Raw genomic sequence first — 18,989 nt, 5'->3', positions numbered from 1 at the left:
GCTTTGGGCTTTGTGTAAGCAAGCCCCACAAACAAATCGGTTGCACTGAACACAGTTTAGGGGCCTTGTTTTGTGTACACCTACCGACTTGACATTGTGTCTTGTTTTTCCCAGAGTGGGAGCTGTGGTGCTTGGGGAACACACACACACACACACACACACACACACACACACACACACACACACACACACACACACACACACACACACACACACACACACACAAACACACCCACAAACACACAAACACAAACACACACACACAAACAAACAAACAAACAAACAAAAAAGGCTAAAAGCAACACATCGCAGGGTCCATCAGTAACAATGGCCCATTTGCCTGGAGCCAGTAAAAACATGTCGGGCCAGTGGATCTCGTCAGGCACTGGCCCGACCTGGCTAGTAACTTCTCAGCGCATTTGCCATAGAAAACTGCGGGTGCCGTGTCGCGGTCAGCACCGCATTGTTCACAGCACCGCATTGTTCGATTTGGATGAGGATTTCTACTTCAATGAGCTTTCTTCTTCAATTTACATACTTCTCATCCCGGAACCGGCCCAAACTCCGACACTCGAAGAAGGAAGAGGCAACGTTATAGAGGCTGATGTGTGAGATACCTGACAAGACTACATCGGTGAGTGGATTAACCACCTCTACCCTCCATTCTATTGGCGAACGTGCAATCACTGGAGAATAAACTGGACGAGCTCCGTTCGAGACATTCCTATTCACGTGATCTGAAGAACTGTAATATACTATATTTCTTTGTTAACAACAGCTGGTGTGCAATCTCTAATATTAAGGAAGTCTCGAGGTTCTGCTCACCTGAGTTAGAATCCCTCATGGTAAGGTGTAGACCATGCTATTTACCTAGAGAATTTTCATCTATATTTTTCGTAGCTGTCTACTTACCACCACAAACCGATCCTGGCACTAAGGGCGCGCTCAACAAGCTGTATAGGGCTGTAAGCAAACAAGAAAATGCTCACCCAGAGGTGGCACTCCTAGTGGCCGGTATTTTTAATGCAGGAAAACTGAAATCCGACTTACGTCATTTCTACCAGCATGTCACCTGTACAAATAGAGGTGAAGAAACTCTATATCAACTTTACTCCACACACAGAGACACATCAAAGCTCTCTCTCGCCCTCCATTTGGAAATATCTGACCATAACTTTATCCTCCTGATTCCTACTTATAAGCAAAAACTCAAACAGGAAGTACCAGTGATGCGCTCAATACAGAAGTGGTCTGATGAAGGGGATGCTGAGCTACAGGACTACTTTTTCGCTATCAGTGACTGGAATATGTTCTGGGAATTATCTGATGGCATTGAGGAGTTTACCGGCTTCATTAATAAGTGCATTGATGATATCGTCCCCACAGTGACCGTACATACATATCCCAACCAGAAGCCAGGGATTACAAGCAACATCTGCACTGAGCTAAAGGGTAGAGCTGCCGCTTTCAAGTAGAGGGACAATAATCCGACGCTTACAATAAATCCCGCTACACCCTTCGACGGACTATCAAACAGGCATATACAGGACTAAGATCGAATCCTACTACACCGGCTCTGACACTTGTCGGATGTGGCAGGGCTTGCAAACTATCATGGATTACAAAGGGAAAACCAGCAATGAGCTGCCTAGTGACATGAGCCTATTAGAGGAACAGATCCACAGATAAAGCAATCTTTATTGCACTCAACATTAACCATTCCCACCTGGACAAAAGGAACACCTATGTGAGAATGCTGTTCATTGACTACAGCTCAACGTTCAACACCACAGTGCCCTCCAAGACCCTGGGACTGAACACCTCCCTCTGCATTGGATCCTGGATGTCCTGACGGGACGCCCCCAGGTGGTGAGGGTAGGCAACAACACATCCACCACGCTGACCCTCAACACGGGGGTGCCTCAGGGGTGCGTGCTTAGTCTCCTCCTTCACTCCCTGTTCACCCATGATTACATGGCCGCTCACGACACGTCGGTGGTAGGCCTGATCACCAACAACGATGAGACAGTCTATAGGCAGGAGGTCACATTGCCAGGACAACAACCACTCCCTCAACGTCAGCAAGACAAAGAAGCTGATCGTGGACTACAGGAAACAGAGGCCCAAGCATGCCCCCATTCACATCGACAGGGATGGAGTGGAGCGAGTCGAGAGTTCCTCGGTGTCCACATCACTAAGGACCTACAGTATCATGGTCCAAATACACCAACACAGTCGTGAAGCAGGCACGACAACACCTCTTCCCCCTCAGGAGGCTGAAAAAATGTGGCATGGGTCCACAGATCCTCAAAAAGTTCTACAGCTGCACCATTGAGAGCATTTTGACTGGCTGCATCACCGCTTGGTATGGCAACTGCTTGGCATTCGACCGCAAGGAGATACAGAGGGTAGTGCATATGGCCCAGTACATCACTGGGGCGGGGCTCCCTGCCACCCAGGACCTCTATACGAGGTGGTGTCAGAGGAAGGCCCTAAATATTGTCAAAGACTCCAGCCACCCAAGTCTCTGCTACTGCACTGCAAATGGTACCGGAGCGCTAAGTCTGAGACCAAAAGACTCCTGAACAGCTTCTACCCCAAAGCAATAAGACTGCTGAACAGTTAATCACAGGGATACCCTGGCTGAATAGTTAATCAAATGGAAGACCCAGAGTTACCTCTGCTGCAGAGGATAAGTTCATTAGAGTTAACTGCACCTCAGAAATTGCAGCCCAAATAAAGGCTTCACAGAGTTCAAGTAACAGACACATCTCAACATCAACTGTTTAGAGACGGCGTGAATCAGGCCTTCATGGTTGAATTGCTGCAAAGAAACCACTACTGAAGGACACCAATAAGTAGAAAAGACTGGCTTGGGTCAAGAAACACATTAGACCGGTGGAAATCTATCCTTTGGTCTGATGAATCCAAATTTGAGATTTTCGGTTCCATCTGCCGTGCCTTTGTGAGACGCAGAGTAGGTGAACAGATGATCTCTGCATGTGTGGTTCCCACCGTAAAGCATGGAGGAGGATGTGTGATGGTGTGGGGGTGTTTTGCTGGTGACACTGTTGGTAATTCTTTTAGAATTCAAGGCACACTTAACCAGCATGGCTACCACAGCATTCTGCAGCAATACGCCATCCCATCTGGTTTGTGCTTAGTGGGACTATCATTTGTTTTTCAACAGGACAATGACCCAACATACCTCCTGTCACGTCCTGACCAGGTAAAGAGGTCATTTGCCATAGTAAAATGGTCAGGGCGTGGCAGGGGGTTGTTTTTTGGGGGTTTTCTGTTTCTATGTGGGAGTGTCCTAGTTTTCTATTTCTATGTGTTGTTTTTCCATATTTGGCCGGGTATGGTTTCAAATCAGAGGCAGGTGTCTTTCGTTGTCTCTGATTGGAAGCCATACTTAGGCAGCCTGTTTTCCTTTGGGGTTTGTGGGTAGTTGTTTCCGTTTAGTCTACTGTACCTGATGGGACTGTTGTTGGTCGTTTTTAAATTGTCTTCATTAAAGAATTAAGAATGAGCACTATCCACGCTGTGTCTTGATCTCCATTCAACGACCCCTGTGATACCTCCAGGCTGTGCAAGGGCTATTTGACCAAGAAGGAGAGTCATGGAGGGCTGCATCAGATGACCTGACCTCCACAATCACCCGACCTCAACCCAATTGAGATGGTTTGGGATCAGTTAGACCGCAGAATGAAGGAAAAGCAGCCAACAAGTGCTCAGCGTATGTGGAAACTCCTTCAAGACTGTTGGAAAATAATTCCTAATGAAGCTGGTTGAGAGAATGCCAAGAGTGTGCAAAGCTGTCATCAAGGCAAAGGATGGCAACTTTGAAGAATCTAAAATCTAAAATATATTTTGATTTGTTTAATACTTTTTGGTTACTACATGTTTCCATGTGTTATTTAATAGTTTTTATGTCTTCACTATTATTCTGCAATGTAGAAAATAGTAAAAATAAAGAAAAACCCTTGAATGAGTAAGTATGTCCAAACTTTTGACTGGTACTGTATGTATATATATATGCTAGGAGGATGATGATCACTTAGTCTCATACCCTCTTACTCTCATAAGGGGAAGAAATGGAATTCCTTCCATATCAGTCACCAACTAGTCCCTATGAGTTGGACCGCAGAGTGAAGGAAAAGCAGCCAACAAGTGCTCAGCATACATGGGAACTCCTTCAAGACTGTTGGAAAACATTCTAGGTGAAGCTGGTTGAGAGAATGCCAAGAGTGTCTAAAGCTGTCATCAAGGCAAAGGGTGGCTACTATGAAGAATCTAAAAAATTAAATATATTTTTGATTTAACTCTTTTTTGGTTACTACATGATTCCATATGTGTTATTTCATGGTTTTGATGTCTTCACTATTATTCTACAATGTAGAAAATAGCAAAAATTAAGAAAATTCCATGAATGAGTAAGTGTGTTCAAACTTTTGACTAGTACTCTCTGTGTGTGTGTGTGTGTGTGTGTGTGTGTCTGTGCGTGTTTGTGTGTGTGTGTTTAAATATATATATATATATATATATATATATATGTATATATATATATATATATATATATATATATATATATATATATATATATATATACAGTTGAAGTCGGAAGTTTACCTACACTTAGTTTGGAGTCATTAAAACTTGTTTTTCAACCACTCCCCAAATTTCTTGTTAACAAACTATAGTTTTGGCAGGTCAGTTAGGACATCTACTTCGTGCATGACACAAGTAATTGTTCCAACAATTGTTTACAGACAGATTATTTCACTTATAATTCACTGTATCACAATTCCAGTGGGTCAGAAGTTTACATATATTAAGTTGACTGTGCCTTTAAACAGCTTGGAAAATTCCAGAAAATGATGTAATGGCTTTAGAAGCTTCTGATAGGCTAATTTAGATCATTTCAGTCAATTGGATGTGTACCTGTGGATGTATTTCAAGGCCTACCTTCAAACTCAGTGCATCTTAGCTTGACATCATGGGAAAATCAAAAGAAATCAACGAAGACCTCAGAAAAAAATTGTAGACCTCCACAAGTCTGGTTCATCCTTGGGAGCAATTTCCAAACGCCTGAAGGTACCACGTTCATCTGTACAAACAATAGTACGCAAGTATAAACACCATGGGACCACGCAGCCGTCATACTGCTCAGGAAGGAGACACGTTCAGTCTCCTAGAGGTGAACGTACTTTTGTGTGAAAAGTGCAAATCAATCCCAGAACAACAGCAAAGGACCTTGTGAAGATGCTGGAGGAAACAAGTACAAAAGTATCTATATCCACAGTAAAACGAGTCCTATATCAACAAAACCTGAAAGGCCGCTCAGCAAGGAAGAAGCCACTGTTCAAAACTGCCATAAAAAAGCCAGACTACGGTTTGCAACTGCACATGGGGACAAAGATCGACATTTTGGAGATATGTCCTCTGGTCTTCTGAAACAAAAATAGAACTGTTTGGCCATAATGACCATTGTTATGTTTGGAGGAAAAGGGGGGAGGCTTGCAAGCTGACGAACACCATCCCGACCGTGAAGCACCGGGGTGGCAGCATCATGTTGTGGGAGTCCTTTGCTGCAGGAGGGACTGGTGCACTTCACAAAATAGATGGCATCATGAGGAAGGGAAATTATGTGGATATATTGAAGCAACATCTCAAGACATCAGTCAGGAAGTTAAAGCTTGGTCGCAAATGGGTCTTCCAAATGGACAATGACCCCAAGCATACTTCCAAAGTTGTGGCAAAATGGCTTAAGGACAACAAAGACAAGGTATTAGAGTGGCCATCACAAAGCACTGATCTCAATCCTATGGAAAATTTGTGGGCAGAACTGAAACAAGCGTGTGCGAGCAAGGAGGCCTACAAACTTGACTCAGTTACACCAGCTCTGTCAGGGGGAATGTGCCAAAATTCACCCAATTTATTGTGGGAAGCTGGTAGAAGGCTACCTGAAACGTTTGACCCAAGTTAAACAATTTAAAGGCAGTGCTACCAAATACTAATTGAGTGTATGTAAACTTCTGACCCACTGGGAATGCGATGAAAGAAATAAAAGTTGAAATAAATCATTTTCTCTACTATTATTCTGACATTTCACGTTCTGAAAATAAAGTGGTGATCCTAACTGACCTAAAACAGGGAATTTTGTGAAAAACTGAGTTTAATTGTATTTGGCTAAGGTGTATGTGAACTTCTGACTTCAACTGTATATATATGTGTATATATATATATATATATGTCTTTCTTTTTTTTCATTTTTTTTCTTTGAGGAAGAAAACAAACCAGTTTAAAATCATGCATTGTACATTACATCAGACTTACATTACAATCGAGAACATTTTCAAACTTTTTTTATGTATAAAAATCAAATCAAATCACAATCAAATCAAAATTCAAGAATTTTCCATTGTTCACCCCATTCTCGTTTTGTTTCGATCAGTACCGTTCTAATTTGTTTAAAGACTGTTTAGCTGGGAATCGAGATATTTTCAATTGTCATTCGGCACCGGGTTTTCCATATTTGTGCATTCACTATACATGTGATGAGGCAAAAAAGGTCTTTATAGATTTCTTTACATGTTCCATAGATTTTCCCATACAATATGGCACTAGGTTTGACTTGAGTGGTGAGTCCAAAATCTTGCATAAGTTCCCAGATTTTCGTCGTTCTGCTACATTCTAACAATAAGTGTTTCATCATCAGTACATGATGGAATTGAGCATTTTTTTGTTTTAACATCACCGCTCCATTGGACGACTGCTCTCACCCGGAGCCTTCGCACTTTGATTAACCACGCCTTGTCTCTTAATTGTTCTGACAGGTAGTTTGCCCATAGTCTTTTTATGAGTCGTTAACATTCTGATATAGCGAGGTTCCTGTACATTAGAATTCCACTGTAAACGTCGTTCCCAATTGAATCGAGTGTTGGGGCCCTGGATCTAAGGTAAGGTAGCTGTCTCCTGGGTATGTACATTCAACACCTGGTCGCATACGCATATTTCTCCCATTTTATGCACACATCAAATCAGGTTACAGACCATGTAGCTCGGCCTAAGACCCCTAGACATAGTAAGTTCAGCAAAATCCCCATAACGTCCCCATAGTCTTCTCACGACTTTTCTTATTTCAGTTCATTACAAAGTTCATTGCTTTCCAGACAATGATTGTTCAATTGTAATTCTATTTCTTATTTGACTCCAAAATGATCTGTTTTTAGTGCTTTGGTCGGCCCACATGTATCCAAAGTGGTTTGGTAAGAGTTCTCAGAAGGAATCTTTCAATTGGAAATCTTCTTTAACTTTTTGCTATGTTTTCCCTTCGGCAATTCCTTTAAAAGCCGTTCTTGCCTCCCTTATCCTTTGCTTCTGTTATAGTATTAAAATCCCCACCTATGATAACTGTATAGTCACTTTTTCCCTTACCTACATGTACATATTACCTCAATTAACTCAACTGCCTTGTACCCCTCCCGTGTTTATTGTCTTGTTATTATTATTGTGTTACTATTTCCTTATTTCATTTTTGCAAATTGTTCTTACTTTTTAACTATGCATTGTTGGGAAAGGGCTCGTAAGTATGCATTTCACAGTAAAGTGTACACCTGTTGTATTTGGCGCATGTGACAAATAAAATGTTAAATGTGATTTTATTTGTTTTTATTGTTGAGTTACTTGTGGAAAACTCATGCCATATTTGAGCAACTTGATGGGCCGTTCATTCACTTCCACGCTTCCCACGAGTCACTATTTACAATTTACTGAGCAGTATATGAGGGAGTTCAGTTGATGCATTCCCATGGTGGTCCAGAGTAGACTAGTAAAAAGAAGCGGTCATCAATCTACTCTCAGAGCTAATTTACTATAGGAAAAGTGCTTTACAAAACTAAACTTCCAATAGTGAACAAAGTAGCAAATTTGCAGTAGGCTACTGTTGATAGTCTACAAAAAGACACCTAGCATTCGTCTTGGCTACTGTTAACAGATCGATATTTGAAGAAGTTGTCTTGAAGGGGCAACGTCCTATTTTGGGATGTAAAATATCTAACAGACAGCATGTCTCTCTATATTCGTGAATTAATAGGCTACATTTGGTATTTAGTGCCTATTTAAATTGTATTTGAAGCTGTACATCCCAATATACTGCTGTGTGTAGGTGTGACTTTCCCCACCAGGGGGCAGAGTCTGTCTGTCTGCAGGGACAATGTTGGAATGCTGTTAAATATACACAACTATAGGAGACACACAGTACCAGTCTGTTCCCCTCAGCTCCAGGGTTTGTTATCTGTGAAGAAAGCAGTGATATGGGGAACATAAATTATATCATATATACAAACTAGACTAGATATCTACCTGATGTATGTTTCCGAAGATGATGTGTATACTGTATTTGATGTCCGTGGGAAATGGGCATTGACCCACTGCGTCTTCTCTCTCTCCCTCTCTATCTCTCTCTCTCTCTCTGTAGAGTATGCTGAGTTCCTCCACTATAAGGGAAAGATGTTTTCAGACTTTCAGGACGTTTGTCAGGAGATCGAAGCAGAGACCGTGAGACTCACTGGAACCAATAAGGGTGTCTCTCCTGTCCCCATCAACCTACGAGTCTATTCTCCTCACGGTACACAACACACACACCACAGTATACTACTCTTACACGCTCCCCAGAAGGGGACACACCCTATAGCTCAACCCAAACCAGATGCTTAAATGCATGAAAAACAGCAAGTGAAAACTTTGTAAATCTGTCTGTCTGTCCTTTGATAGTGTTGAACCTGACCCTGGTAGATCTACCTGGCATGACCAAGGTACCTGTAGGACACCAGCCTACTGATATAGAGTACCAGGTCAGACACATCAAACATTTATTATAATATTACAATCCTTCCTTCATAAATAAAGTTGTATTGTATTTGTTCCTGCAGGAGAGGGACATGATCATGCAGTTTATCTTTAGAGACAACTGCCTGGTCCTGGCTGTTACTCCAGCTAACATGGACCTGGCCAACACTGAGGCGCTCAAACTGGCCAAGGACGTCGACCACGTCCCCATAACGTCCCCATAATGTTCCCATAATGTTCCCATAACGTCCCCATAATGTTCCCATAATGTTCCCATAACGTCCCCATAATGTTCCCATAATGTTCCCATAACGTCCCCATAATGTTCCCATAATGTTCCCATAACGTCCCCATAATGTTCCCATAATGTTCCCATAACGTCCCCATAATGTTCCCATAATGTTCCCATAATGTTCCCATAACGTCCCCATAATGTTCCCATAATGTTCCCATAACGTCCCCATAATGTTCCCATAATGTTCCCATAACGTCCCCATAATGTTCCCATAATGTTCCCATAACGTCCCCATAATGTTCCCATAATGTTCCCATAACGTCCCCATAATGTTCCCATAATGTTCCCATAACGTCCCCATAATGTTCCCATAATGTTCCCATAACGTCCCCATAATGTTCTCATAATGTTCCCATAACGTTCTCATAATGTCCCCATAATGTTCCCATAAAATCCCTGTTATGGAATAAGTTAGGTCAGAGCCAGCTATTAAGAGAGTTCGGCCAGGTTTTAGAACGGCCGCCATGTTAGCACGTTTATTCTCAAAATGTTGGTGATGTAACAATACGAGAGCGCCTCCAACAACTCCCTATGAAATGACCTGCTGTAAACAAGCAGAACAGAGCAACGCATTTAACAGACTATTTATTCATTAGCATTCGGGAAAACGTGTATCCAATTCTGCACAGTGTTGTGGTGTCAACAAATTGCATATCTGTTTTCACTGGACACCTTCATAGGTTTTAAAAACGATCAGAAATCAACAGCACAACACAGAAGCATCAATTATCACTTAGCAACGGCTATGGAGGAGGAAGTGGCACTCGGAGCGTTCAGACATAAACCGCATTGGCCCAACTCTCTGGGTTAGGTAGGTTAGTGTAAGAAACATACACGCTACAATACACTACACTTCCACACTCCATCCCCAGGTGGCAGCACCAACCAGGCCAGGTGATTGTGCTGAGGAGGGCATCAGCCGGCCTTTGTTTGTTTCTTTGTGTTAGTTAACCTCTTCAGTTAGGCATGTCTTTCTGTAGTTTGTTTTTTGGAAATATTCATTTTGTCTCCATGAACGTATGAATACTAATCTTCTTGGACTGGCTGATTATGGGAATCATGACTGTGCGGGCCCTGGACCTAAGGTCTCCTGTGTACATGTACATTCAACACCTGGTCGCATATGCTTATTTCTCACATTTATGCACACATCCAATCAGGAGACAGACTATGTAGCTAGGACTAAGACCCCTAGACATAACAAGTGCATCAAAGTCAGTAGGCTAGTTATTGGTTTCGTAACAATCCCCACAACGTCCCCATGATGGTTCCATAACATCACTGTAACATTCCCAGCCCCGAACTCAGGCCCTGTGTGTAGTTAACCGACCCTCTCTGCCCATTCATCGCCATTTTACCTGTTGTTGATGACTTAGCTGATTAGCTGTTGTTGTCTTACCCATTGTTGACTTAGCTAGCTCTCCCAATCAACACCTGTGATTGCTTTATGCCTCGCTTTATGTCTCTCTCACATGTCAATATGCCTTGTATACTGTTGTTTAGGATAGTTATCCTTGTTTTAGTTTACTGCGGAGCCCCTAGTCCCACTGTACATGCCTTAGATACCTCCTTTGTCCCACCTCCCACACATGCGGTGACCTCACCCAGTATAATCAGCATGTCCAGAGATGCAACCTCTCTTATCATCACTCAGTGCCTGGGCTTACCTCCACTGTACCCGCACCCCACCATACCCCTGTCTGCACATTATGCCCTGAATCTATTCTACCACGCCCAGAAATCTGCTCCTTTTATTCTCTGTTCCCAACGCACTAGACGACCAGTTTTGCTATCCTTTAGCCGTACCCTCATCCTACTCCTCCTCTGTTCCTCGGGTGATGTGGAGGCTAACCCAGGTCCTTCGTGTCCCCAGGCACTCTCATTTGTTGACTTCTGTAATCGAAAAAGCCTTGGTTTCATGCATTTTAACATTAGAAGCCTCCTTCCTAAGTTTGTTTTACTCACTGCTTTAGCACACTCCGCCAACCCTGATGTCCTTGCCGTGTCTGAATCCTGGCTTAGAAAGGCCACCAAAAATTCTGAGATTTCCATACCCAACTACAACATTTTCCGTCAAGATAGAACTGCCAAAGGGGGAGGAGTTGCAATCTACTGCAGAGATAGCTTGTTCTGTCATACTTTCCAGGTCTATGCCCAAACAGTTCGAGCTTCTAATTTTAAAAATGAATCTCCAGAAATAAGTCTATCACTATTGCCTGTTATAGACCCCCCTCAGTTCCCAACTGTGCCCTGGACACCATATGTGAATGGATTGCCTCCCCATCTATCTTCAGAGTTCGTTCTGTTAGGTGACCTAAACTGGGATATGCTTAACACCCCAGGAGTCCTACAATCTAAACTAGATGCCCTCAACCTCACACAAATTATCAAGGAAACCACCAGGTACAACCATAAATCCGTAAACATGGGCACCCTCATAGATATTATCCTGACCAAATTGCCCTCCAAATACACCTCTGCTGTTTTCAATCAGGATCTCAGCGATCATTGCCTCATTGCCTGCATCCGCTATGGGTCCGCGGTCAAACGACCACCCCTCATCACTGTCAGCCGGCCTTTCTAATCGACCTGGCCCAGGTTTCCTGGAAGGATATTGACCTCATCCCGTCAGTCGAGGATGCCTGGTCGTTCTTTAAAAGTAATTTCCTCACCATCATAAATAAGCATGCCCCTTTCAAAAAATGTAGAACTAAGAACAGATATAGTCCTTGGTTCACTCCAGACCTGACTGCCCTTGACAGCACAAAAACATCCTGTGGCGGACTGCAATAGCATCGAATAGTCCCCACGATATGCAACTGTTCAGGGAAGTCAGGAACCAATACATACAGTCAGTCAGGAAGGCAAAGGCTAGCCTTTTCAAACAGAAATGTGCATCTTGCAGCTCTAACCCCAAAGAGTTTTGGGACACTGTAAAGTCCATGGAGAACAAGAGCACCTCCTCCCAGCTGCCCACTGCACTGAGGCTAGGCGACACAGTCACCACTGATAAATCCATGATAATCCAAAATTTCAATAAGCATTTCTCTACGGCTGGCCATGATTTCCTCCTGGCTACCCTAACCCCGGCCAACGGCTCCGCATCCCTCGCAGCTACTTGCCCGAGCCTCCCCAGCTTCTCCTTCCCCCAAATCCAGATCGCAGATGTTCTGAAAGAGCTGCAAAACCTGGACCTGTACAAATCAGCTGGGCTAGACAATCTGGACCCTCTCTTTCTAAAATTATCCGCCGCCATTGTTGCAACCCCTATTACCAGTCTGTTCAACCTCTCTTTCGTTTCGTCCGAGATCCCTAAAGATTGGAAAGCTGCCGCGGTCATCCCCCTCTTCAAAGGGGGTGACACTCTAGACCCAAACTGTTACAGACCTATATCCATCCTGCCCTGCCTTTCTAAAGTATTTGAAAGCCAAGTTAATAAAAAGATCACTGACCATTTCGAATCCCACCGTACCTTCTCTGCTGTGCAATCTGGTTTCCGAACTGGTCACGGGTGCACCTCAGCCACGCTCAAGGTACTAAACGATATCATAACCGCCATCGATAAAAGACAGTACTGTGCAGCCGTCTTCATCGACCTGGCCAAGGCTTTCGACTCTGTCAATCACCGTATTCTTATCGGCAGACTCAAACGCCTTGGTTTCTCAAATGACTGCCCTGGCTGGTTCGCCAACTACTTCGCAGACAGAGTTCAGTGTGTAAAATCAGAGGGCCTGTTGTCAGGACCTCTGGCAGTCTCTATGGGGGTACCACAGGGTTCAATTATTGAGCCGACTCTTTTCTCTGTATATATCAACGATGTCGCTCTTGCTGCTGGTGATTCCCTGATTCACCTCTACGCAAACGACACCATTCTGTATACATCTGGCCCTTCTTTGGACACTGTGTTAACTAACCTCCAAACGAGCTTCAATGCCATACAACTCTCCTTCTGTGGCCTCCAACTGCTCTTAAACGCTAGCAAAACCAAATGCATGCTTTTCAACCGTTCGCTGCCCGCACCCGCCCGCCCGACTAGCATCACTACTCTAGACGGTTCTGACCTAGAATACGTGGACAACTACAAATACCTAGGTGTCTGGCTAGACAGTAAACTATCCTTCCAGACTCATATCAAACATCTCCAATCCAAAATGAAATCTAGAATCGGCTTTCTATTTCACAACAAAGCCTCCTTCACTCACGCCACCAAACTTACCCTAGTAAAACTGACTATCCTACCGATCCTCCACTTCGGCGATGTCATCTACAAAATAGCTTCCAATACTCTACTCAGCAAATTGGATGCAGTCTATCACAGTGCCATCCGTTTTGTTACCAAAGCCCCTTATACCACCCACCACTGCGACCTGTATGCTCTAGTCAGCTGGCCCTCGCTACATATTCGTTGCCAGACCCACTCGCTCCAGGTCATCTATACGTCTATGCAAGGTAAAGCTCTACCTTATCTCAGCTCACTGGTCACGATAACAACACCCACCCGTAGCACGCGCTCCAGCAGGTATATCTCACTGGTCATCCCCAAAGCCAATACCTAATTTGGCCGCCTTTCCTTCCTGTTCTCTGCTGCCAGTGACTGCAAAAATCACTGAAGCTGGAGACTTATATTTCCCTCACTAACTTTAAACATCAGCTATCTGAGCAGCTTACCGATCGCTGCAGCTGTACATAGTCCATCTGTAAATAGCCCACCCAATCTACCTACCTCATCCCCATATTGTTTTTAATTACTTTGCTGCTCTTTTGCACACCAGTATCACTATTTACACACCATCATCTGTTCATCATCATCTGCTCATCTATCACTCCAGTGTTAATCTGCTAAATTGTAACTACTTCGCTACTATGGCCTATTTATTGCCTTACCTCCTCACGCCATTTGCACACACTGTATATAGACTTTCTTTTTTTTCTATTGTGTTATTGACTGTACGCTTGTTTATTCCATGTGTAACTCTGTGTTGTTGTTTCTGTCGCACTGCTTTGCTTTATCTTGGCCAGGTCACAGTTGTAAATGAGAACTTGTTCTCAACTGGCCTACCTGGTTAAATAAAGGTGAAATAAAATACAGAAAAAAGAAAAAAGAACATCTCCATTATGTTGTCATAACGTCCCCATACTGTTCCCATAACATGCCTTTAATGTTCCCATACTGTTCCCATAACATCACCAGTGACCAGGCTGTGCTGAGGTAAGTGTTGAAATGAAGGCTTGATATCCTACTGCCATGCTGAGCTCATGGGGTTGTGTTACAGTATTACAATCAGTGCCAGCCTGCCCTGGGATAGTGTGTGTATGTGTGCCCGGGTCTGGGTCTAGGCTGGGTAAAGCTGTGCCAGGTCCTTCATGCTTGCTCCTTCAGAGGTAATGCATTAGACACAGAGCCTACTGTTAGTGCTGCTGTTACAGTAGAGAGATCAGATTTGAGCTGTCTGAGTGAAACATCTGCTGGCCTGCGGAAATCAGAGGACCTTCTGAATCTGAATGCTGCCCTCCAGAGATGTATTAGATTGTAACTCATGGAGACACAGCTTACACACCTTTTTACTCCTCCGCTCCTCTCATCTTCTCTCCTCTCCAGGTTACATTGGGGTGGTGAATCGTAGTCAGAAGGACATTAAGGCAGCTCTGGCTGGAGAGAGGAAGTTCTTCCTGTCTCACCCTGCATACAGACACATGGTTGACAGCATGGCTACCGCACCTCTAAAGAGAGTCCACAAACACACACCCACACACACCATGTGGATATATTTTGAAACTAGCCAGAGATCAAATGAGATGTTTCTTTCTGGGTGTGTGTGCAGCAACTGACCAACCACATCCGAGTCTGCCAGCGTTCTGCAGTCGTCTCCAGAGCCAGCTCCAACCACTGGATGAAGAGGCTAAGGAGTTCAAACACTACAGAGCTGACAACCTCGCACGCACCACCAAGGCCCTGCTACTGTCAGTTCACACACACACACTAGAAAACAATGCATGCAAGACCAAGTTAGCAGTGTGTGTACAGGCTGATGCAGCAGTTTGCAGCAGACGTTGAGAAGTGTATCAAGGGCTTAGGAGACCAGGTGGACACCTATAGAACTGTCTGGAGGAGCCAAGATCAACCGCATCTTCCACAAACGCTTCCCCTTCGAACTGGTCAAGGTCAGGCTTCTCTGTGTGAGTCTCCACTCTTTTCCTCAGTGTGTGTGTGTCCTCTCCTCTTACTGTGTGTGTGTGTGTGTGTGTGTGTGTGTGTGTGTGTGTGTGTGTGTGTGTGTGTGTGTGTGTGTGTGTGTGTGTGTGTGTGTGTGTGTGTGTGTGTGTGTGTGTTTCCTTAGATGGAATTTGATGAGAGGGAGTTGCGACGGGAGATCAGCTATGTCATCAAGAACATCCACGGCATCAGGTGAGTTTGTGTCAGAAGGGTTACCTGTATGTGCGTATTTAGGCATGGTTCTCTGTCTATTTGACCTGTCACCACTCCCATTTCTCTTGCTCTCTATGCCCCTCTCTCTCTCTCGCTATCTCCCTCTCTCTCTTTATCCCTCCCCCCCTCTCTCTCTCTTTGTGTCTCTAGGACAGGTTTGTTTACCCCAGACCAGGCGTTTGAGGCCATAGCGAAGAGACAGATAGTCAAGCTGAATGATCCCTGTATTAAATGTGTGGACATGGTCATCCAGGAGCTGATCACCACTGTGTGCCGATGCACCACCAAGGTACCCACTGCTGTGTCTGTGTGCGTGCTTGTGTACACGTAAGTCAGTAACTCATCATCAGTGGTGGAAAAAGTACCCAATAGTCATACTTGAGTAAAAGTAAAGATACCTTAATAGAAAATTACACAAGTAAAGGTGAAAGTCACCCAGTAAAATACTACTTGAGTAAAAGTCTTAAAAGTATTTGATTTTAAATATACTTACAGTTGAAGTCGGAAGTTTATATACACCTAAGCCAAATACATTTAAACTCAATTTTTGACAATTCCTGACATTTAATCCTAGTAAAAATACCGTCTTAGTTCAGTTAGGATCACCACTTTATTTTAAGAATGTGAAATGTCAGAATAATAGTAGATAGAATGATTTATTTCAGCTTTTATTTCTTTCATCACATTCCCAGTGGGTCAGAAGTTTACATACACTCAATTAGTATTTGGTACCATTGCCTTTAAATTGTTTAACTTGGGTCAAACATTTCGGGTAGCCTTCCACAAGCTTCCCACAATAAGTTGGGTGAATTTTGGCCCATTCCTCCTGACAGAGCTGGTCTAACTGAGTCAGGTTTGTAGGCCTCCTTGCTCTCACACGCTTTTTCAGTTCTGCCCACAAATGTTCTATAGGATTGAGGTCAGGGCCTTGTGATGGCCACTCCAATACCTTGACAAATGATGTCAATTAGCCTATCAGAAGCTTCTAAAGCCATGACATCATTTTCTGGAATTTTCCAAGCTGTTTAAAGGCACAGTCAACTTAGTGTATGTAAACTTCTGACCTACTGGAATTGTGATACAGTGAGTTATAAGTGAAATAATCTGTCTGTAAACAATTGTTGGAAAAATTACTTCTGTCATACACAAAGTAGATGTCCTAACCGACTTGCCAAAACTATAGTTTAACAATGCATTTGTGGAGTGGTTGAAAAATGAGTTTTAATGACTCCAACCTAAGTGTATGTAAACTTCTGACTTCAACTGTAAGTATCAAAAGTAAATGTAATTGCTAAAATATGCTTAAGTATCAAAAGTAAAAGTACAATTCATTTAAAATTCCTTATTAAGCAAACCATTTATTTATTTTCCATAATTTACAAATTAATCATTTGTGTTTAGTGAGTCCGCCAGATCAGAGGCAGTAGGGATGACCAGGGATGTTCTCTTGAAAAGTGCATGAATTGGACAATTCGCCTGTCCTGCTAAGCATAAAAAATGTAACAAGTACTTTTGAGTCTTAGGGAGAATGTATGGAGTAAAAAGTACATTATTTTATTCAGGAATATAGTGAAGTAAAAGTAATCAAAAATATAAAAAGTAAAGTACAGATATATATAAAAAAAAACGACTTATTTTAACCTAAGTACTTTACATCACTGCTCATTATCATATGTTCCTTTCCCAGACTGGGAGAGGAGACGGAGAGAATTATGACCACACACATCCGGTACAGAGAGAGTTGAGCTAAAGACCAGGTCTCTCTCTCTCTCACACTCACACACTCACACTCACACTCTCACACACACACACACACACACACACACACACACACACACACACACACACACACACACACACACACACACACACACACACACACACACACACACACACACACACACACACACACACACACACACACACACACACACACCTATAGATAGGTAGAATATTGTGACTGTGTGTATTCTCTGTACAGGTCCTGCTGCTAATCGATGTACAGTATGCCTACATCAACACTAACCATGAGGACCTCATTGGCTTCGCTAAGTGAGTTCTCCCTAGTTAGTTCTCACTGTCTATGTCTTCTGGTCATCATATGTGTGTTGGAGATGATGATAAAATGGAGAAAAATGGTCAGCTATGAGAGTGACTATGTGTGTATGTGTGTGTGTGTTTGTCCCAGTGTTCAGACCAATAAGAAGAGCGCTGCAGGAAACCAGGTGAGTTTCACACAGCTCAGTGACCTTATCTTAGGTGATGAATGGCTTGGGTTTTACTCTCTAATCCTAGAATGTGTGTTATGAGAACAGAAGAAATGTTTACAACTGGACTGGAATGGCAGCTGATGTGGACGTTTACTGTATGTAGAAGGAGCAGGTGAAGCTGCCTGGCTCCATCCTAACCTGCCTGTTCTTTCTTCTCTCCCCTGTCTCCTGTTCCAGGGTGTGTAACCTCCTCCCTCCAGTCTAATAGTATGAGTAGTCCAGTCTCTGTAAGGCTAAGCCCTGTGGCTCAGTTGGTAGAGCATGGTGTTTGCAACGCCAGGGTTGTGGGTTTGATTCCCATGGGGGACCAGTACGGAGAAAAAAATGTATGAAATGTATGCATTCACTACTGTAAGTCGCTCTGGATAAGAGCGTCTGCTAAGTGACTAAAATGTAAAATACTTCTCCCTGGTCGTGTCCTGTTCACAATCCTCTTTAAACCCACAGCCCCGCGGCTCTCTTTTCTACCGCCTTTCCATAGGCTGCACTCTTCGCCTCTACTCCCTTTGGCTGCACTCTACTCCCTGTGCGTGTGTGTGTGTGTGTGCGTGTGTGTGTGTGTGTGTGTGTGTGCGTGCAAGCAGCACAAAATGGAGATGAGTTGTAAACTTGGCTCAGATCCAAGCCCAGCTGTCTGGTCACTCACTAAACACAAGCACAGACCCTGGTCTGCTACACAATGGAGAAATTAAGGTGTGTGTGTGCATGTGTCACCGCCCTGGTATGTGTCCAGTGTGTGAAGCAGGATGTGGGTCATCTCTCCTCTCTCTGCCATCTCCTCCTTCCATATCTCCTCACTCTCTCTCCCTCTACCTCTCCATACCCCATCTTCAGCCACCCCATTCTCTCACTTCCTCCTCACTCTTTCATCCTCTGTCCAAATCTGTCTCTTTTTAGCTGTCAGCTCTTTTCTTTCCTCTTGTCTTCCTGTCCTCCTCATTGCTCCCTCACCCAGTCTTATCACTGAGCTCACAGTTTCTCTCTCCCACAGTTCTTCAACAGCTGTGGTTTTCTGTATTTATTGGTAGTATTTTACCATACCATGTCTTCTTTATCATTTCTAGTGTTGTTTTCCCCGTAATGCTCTTTGTGTGTCGTTTTGTGTTGGTCAGAGAAATATGTTAAAGGCATTGTCAGAAATGAC

The 18,989-nt window shown here is 43.5% G+C and overlaps 1 protein-coding gene across 1 annotated transcript in view; it reads left to right on the top strand.

The window, feature by feature from the left end:
• Positions 1 to 18,989, top strand: part of LOC115193030 (dynamin-2) — a 46,953-nt gene that overhangs the window by 5,218 nt on the left and 22,746 nt on the right. The window contains 15 exon segments of the mRNA XM_075074278.1: positions 8,483 to 8,632; positions 8,779 to 8,858; positions 8,937 to 9,067; positions 14,486 to 14,490; positions 14,748 to 14,878; positions 14,971 to 14,989; positions 14,992 to 15,109; positions 15,174 to 15,240; positions 15,242 to 15,310; positions 15,487 to 15,554; positions 15,726 to 15,868; positions 17,250 to 17,332; positions 17,557 to 17,627; positions 17,764 to 17,800; positions 18,464 to 18,538. Coding sequence (XP_074930379.1) covers positions 8,483 to 8,632; positions 8,779 to 8,858; positions 8,937 to 9,067; positions 14,486 to 14,490; positions 14,748 to 14,878; positions 14,971 to 14,989; positions 14,992 to 15,109; positions 15,174 to 15,240; positions 15,242 to 15,310; positions 15,487 to 15,554; positions 15,726 to 15,868; positions 17,250 to 17,332; positions 17,557 to 17,627; positions 17,764 to 17,800; positions 18,464 to 18,538 — 1,247 coding nt within the window.

The sequence above is a fragment of the Salmo trutta genome, chromosome 4, assembly GCF_901001165.1.
Source record: "Salmo trutta chromosome 4, fSalTru1.1, whole genome shotgun sequence".
In the NCBI taxonomy this organism is placed as follows: domain Eukaryota; kingdom Metazoa; phylum Chordata; class Actinopteri; order Salmoniformes; family Salmonidae; genus Salmo; species Salmo trutta.
The sequence above is the reverse complement of the archived record's forward strand: the minus strand, read 5'-3'. Positions and strand labels throughout refer to the sequence as shown.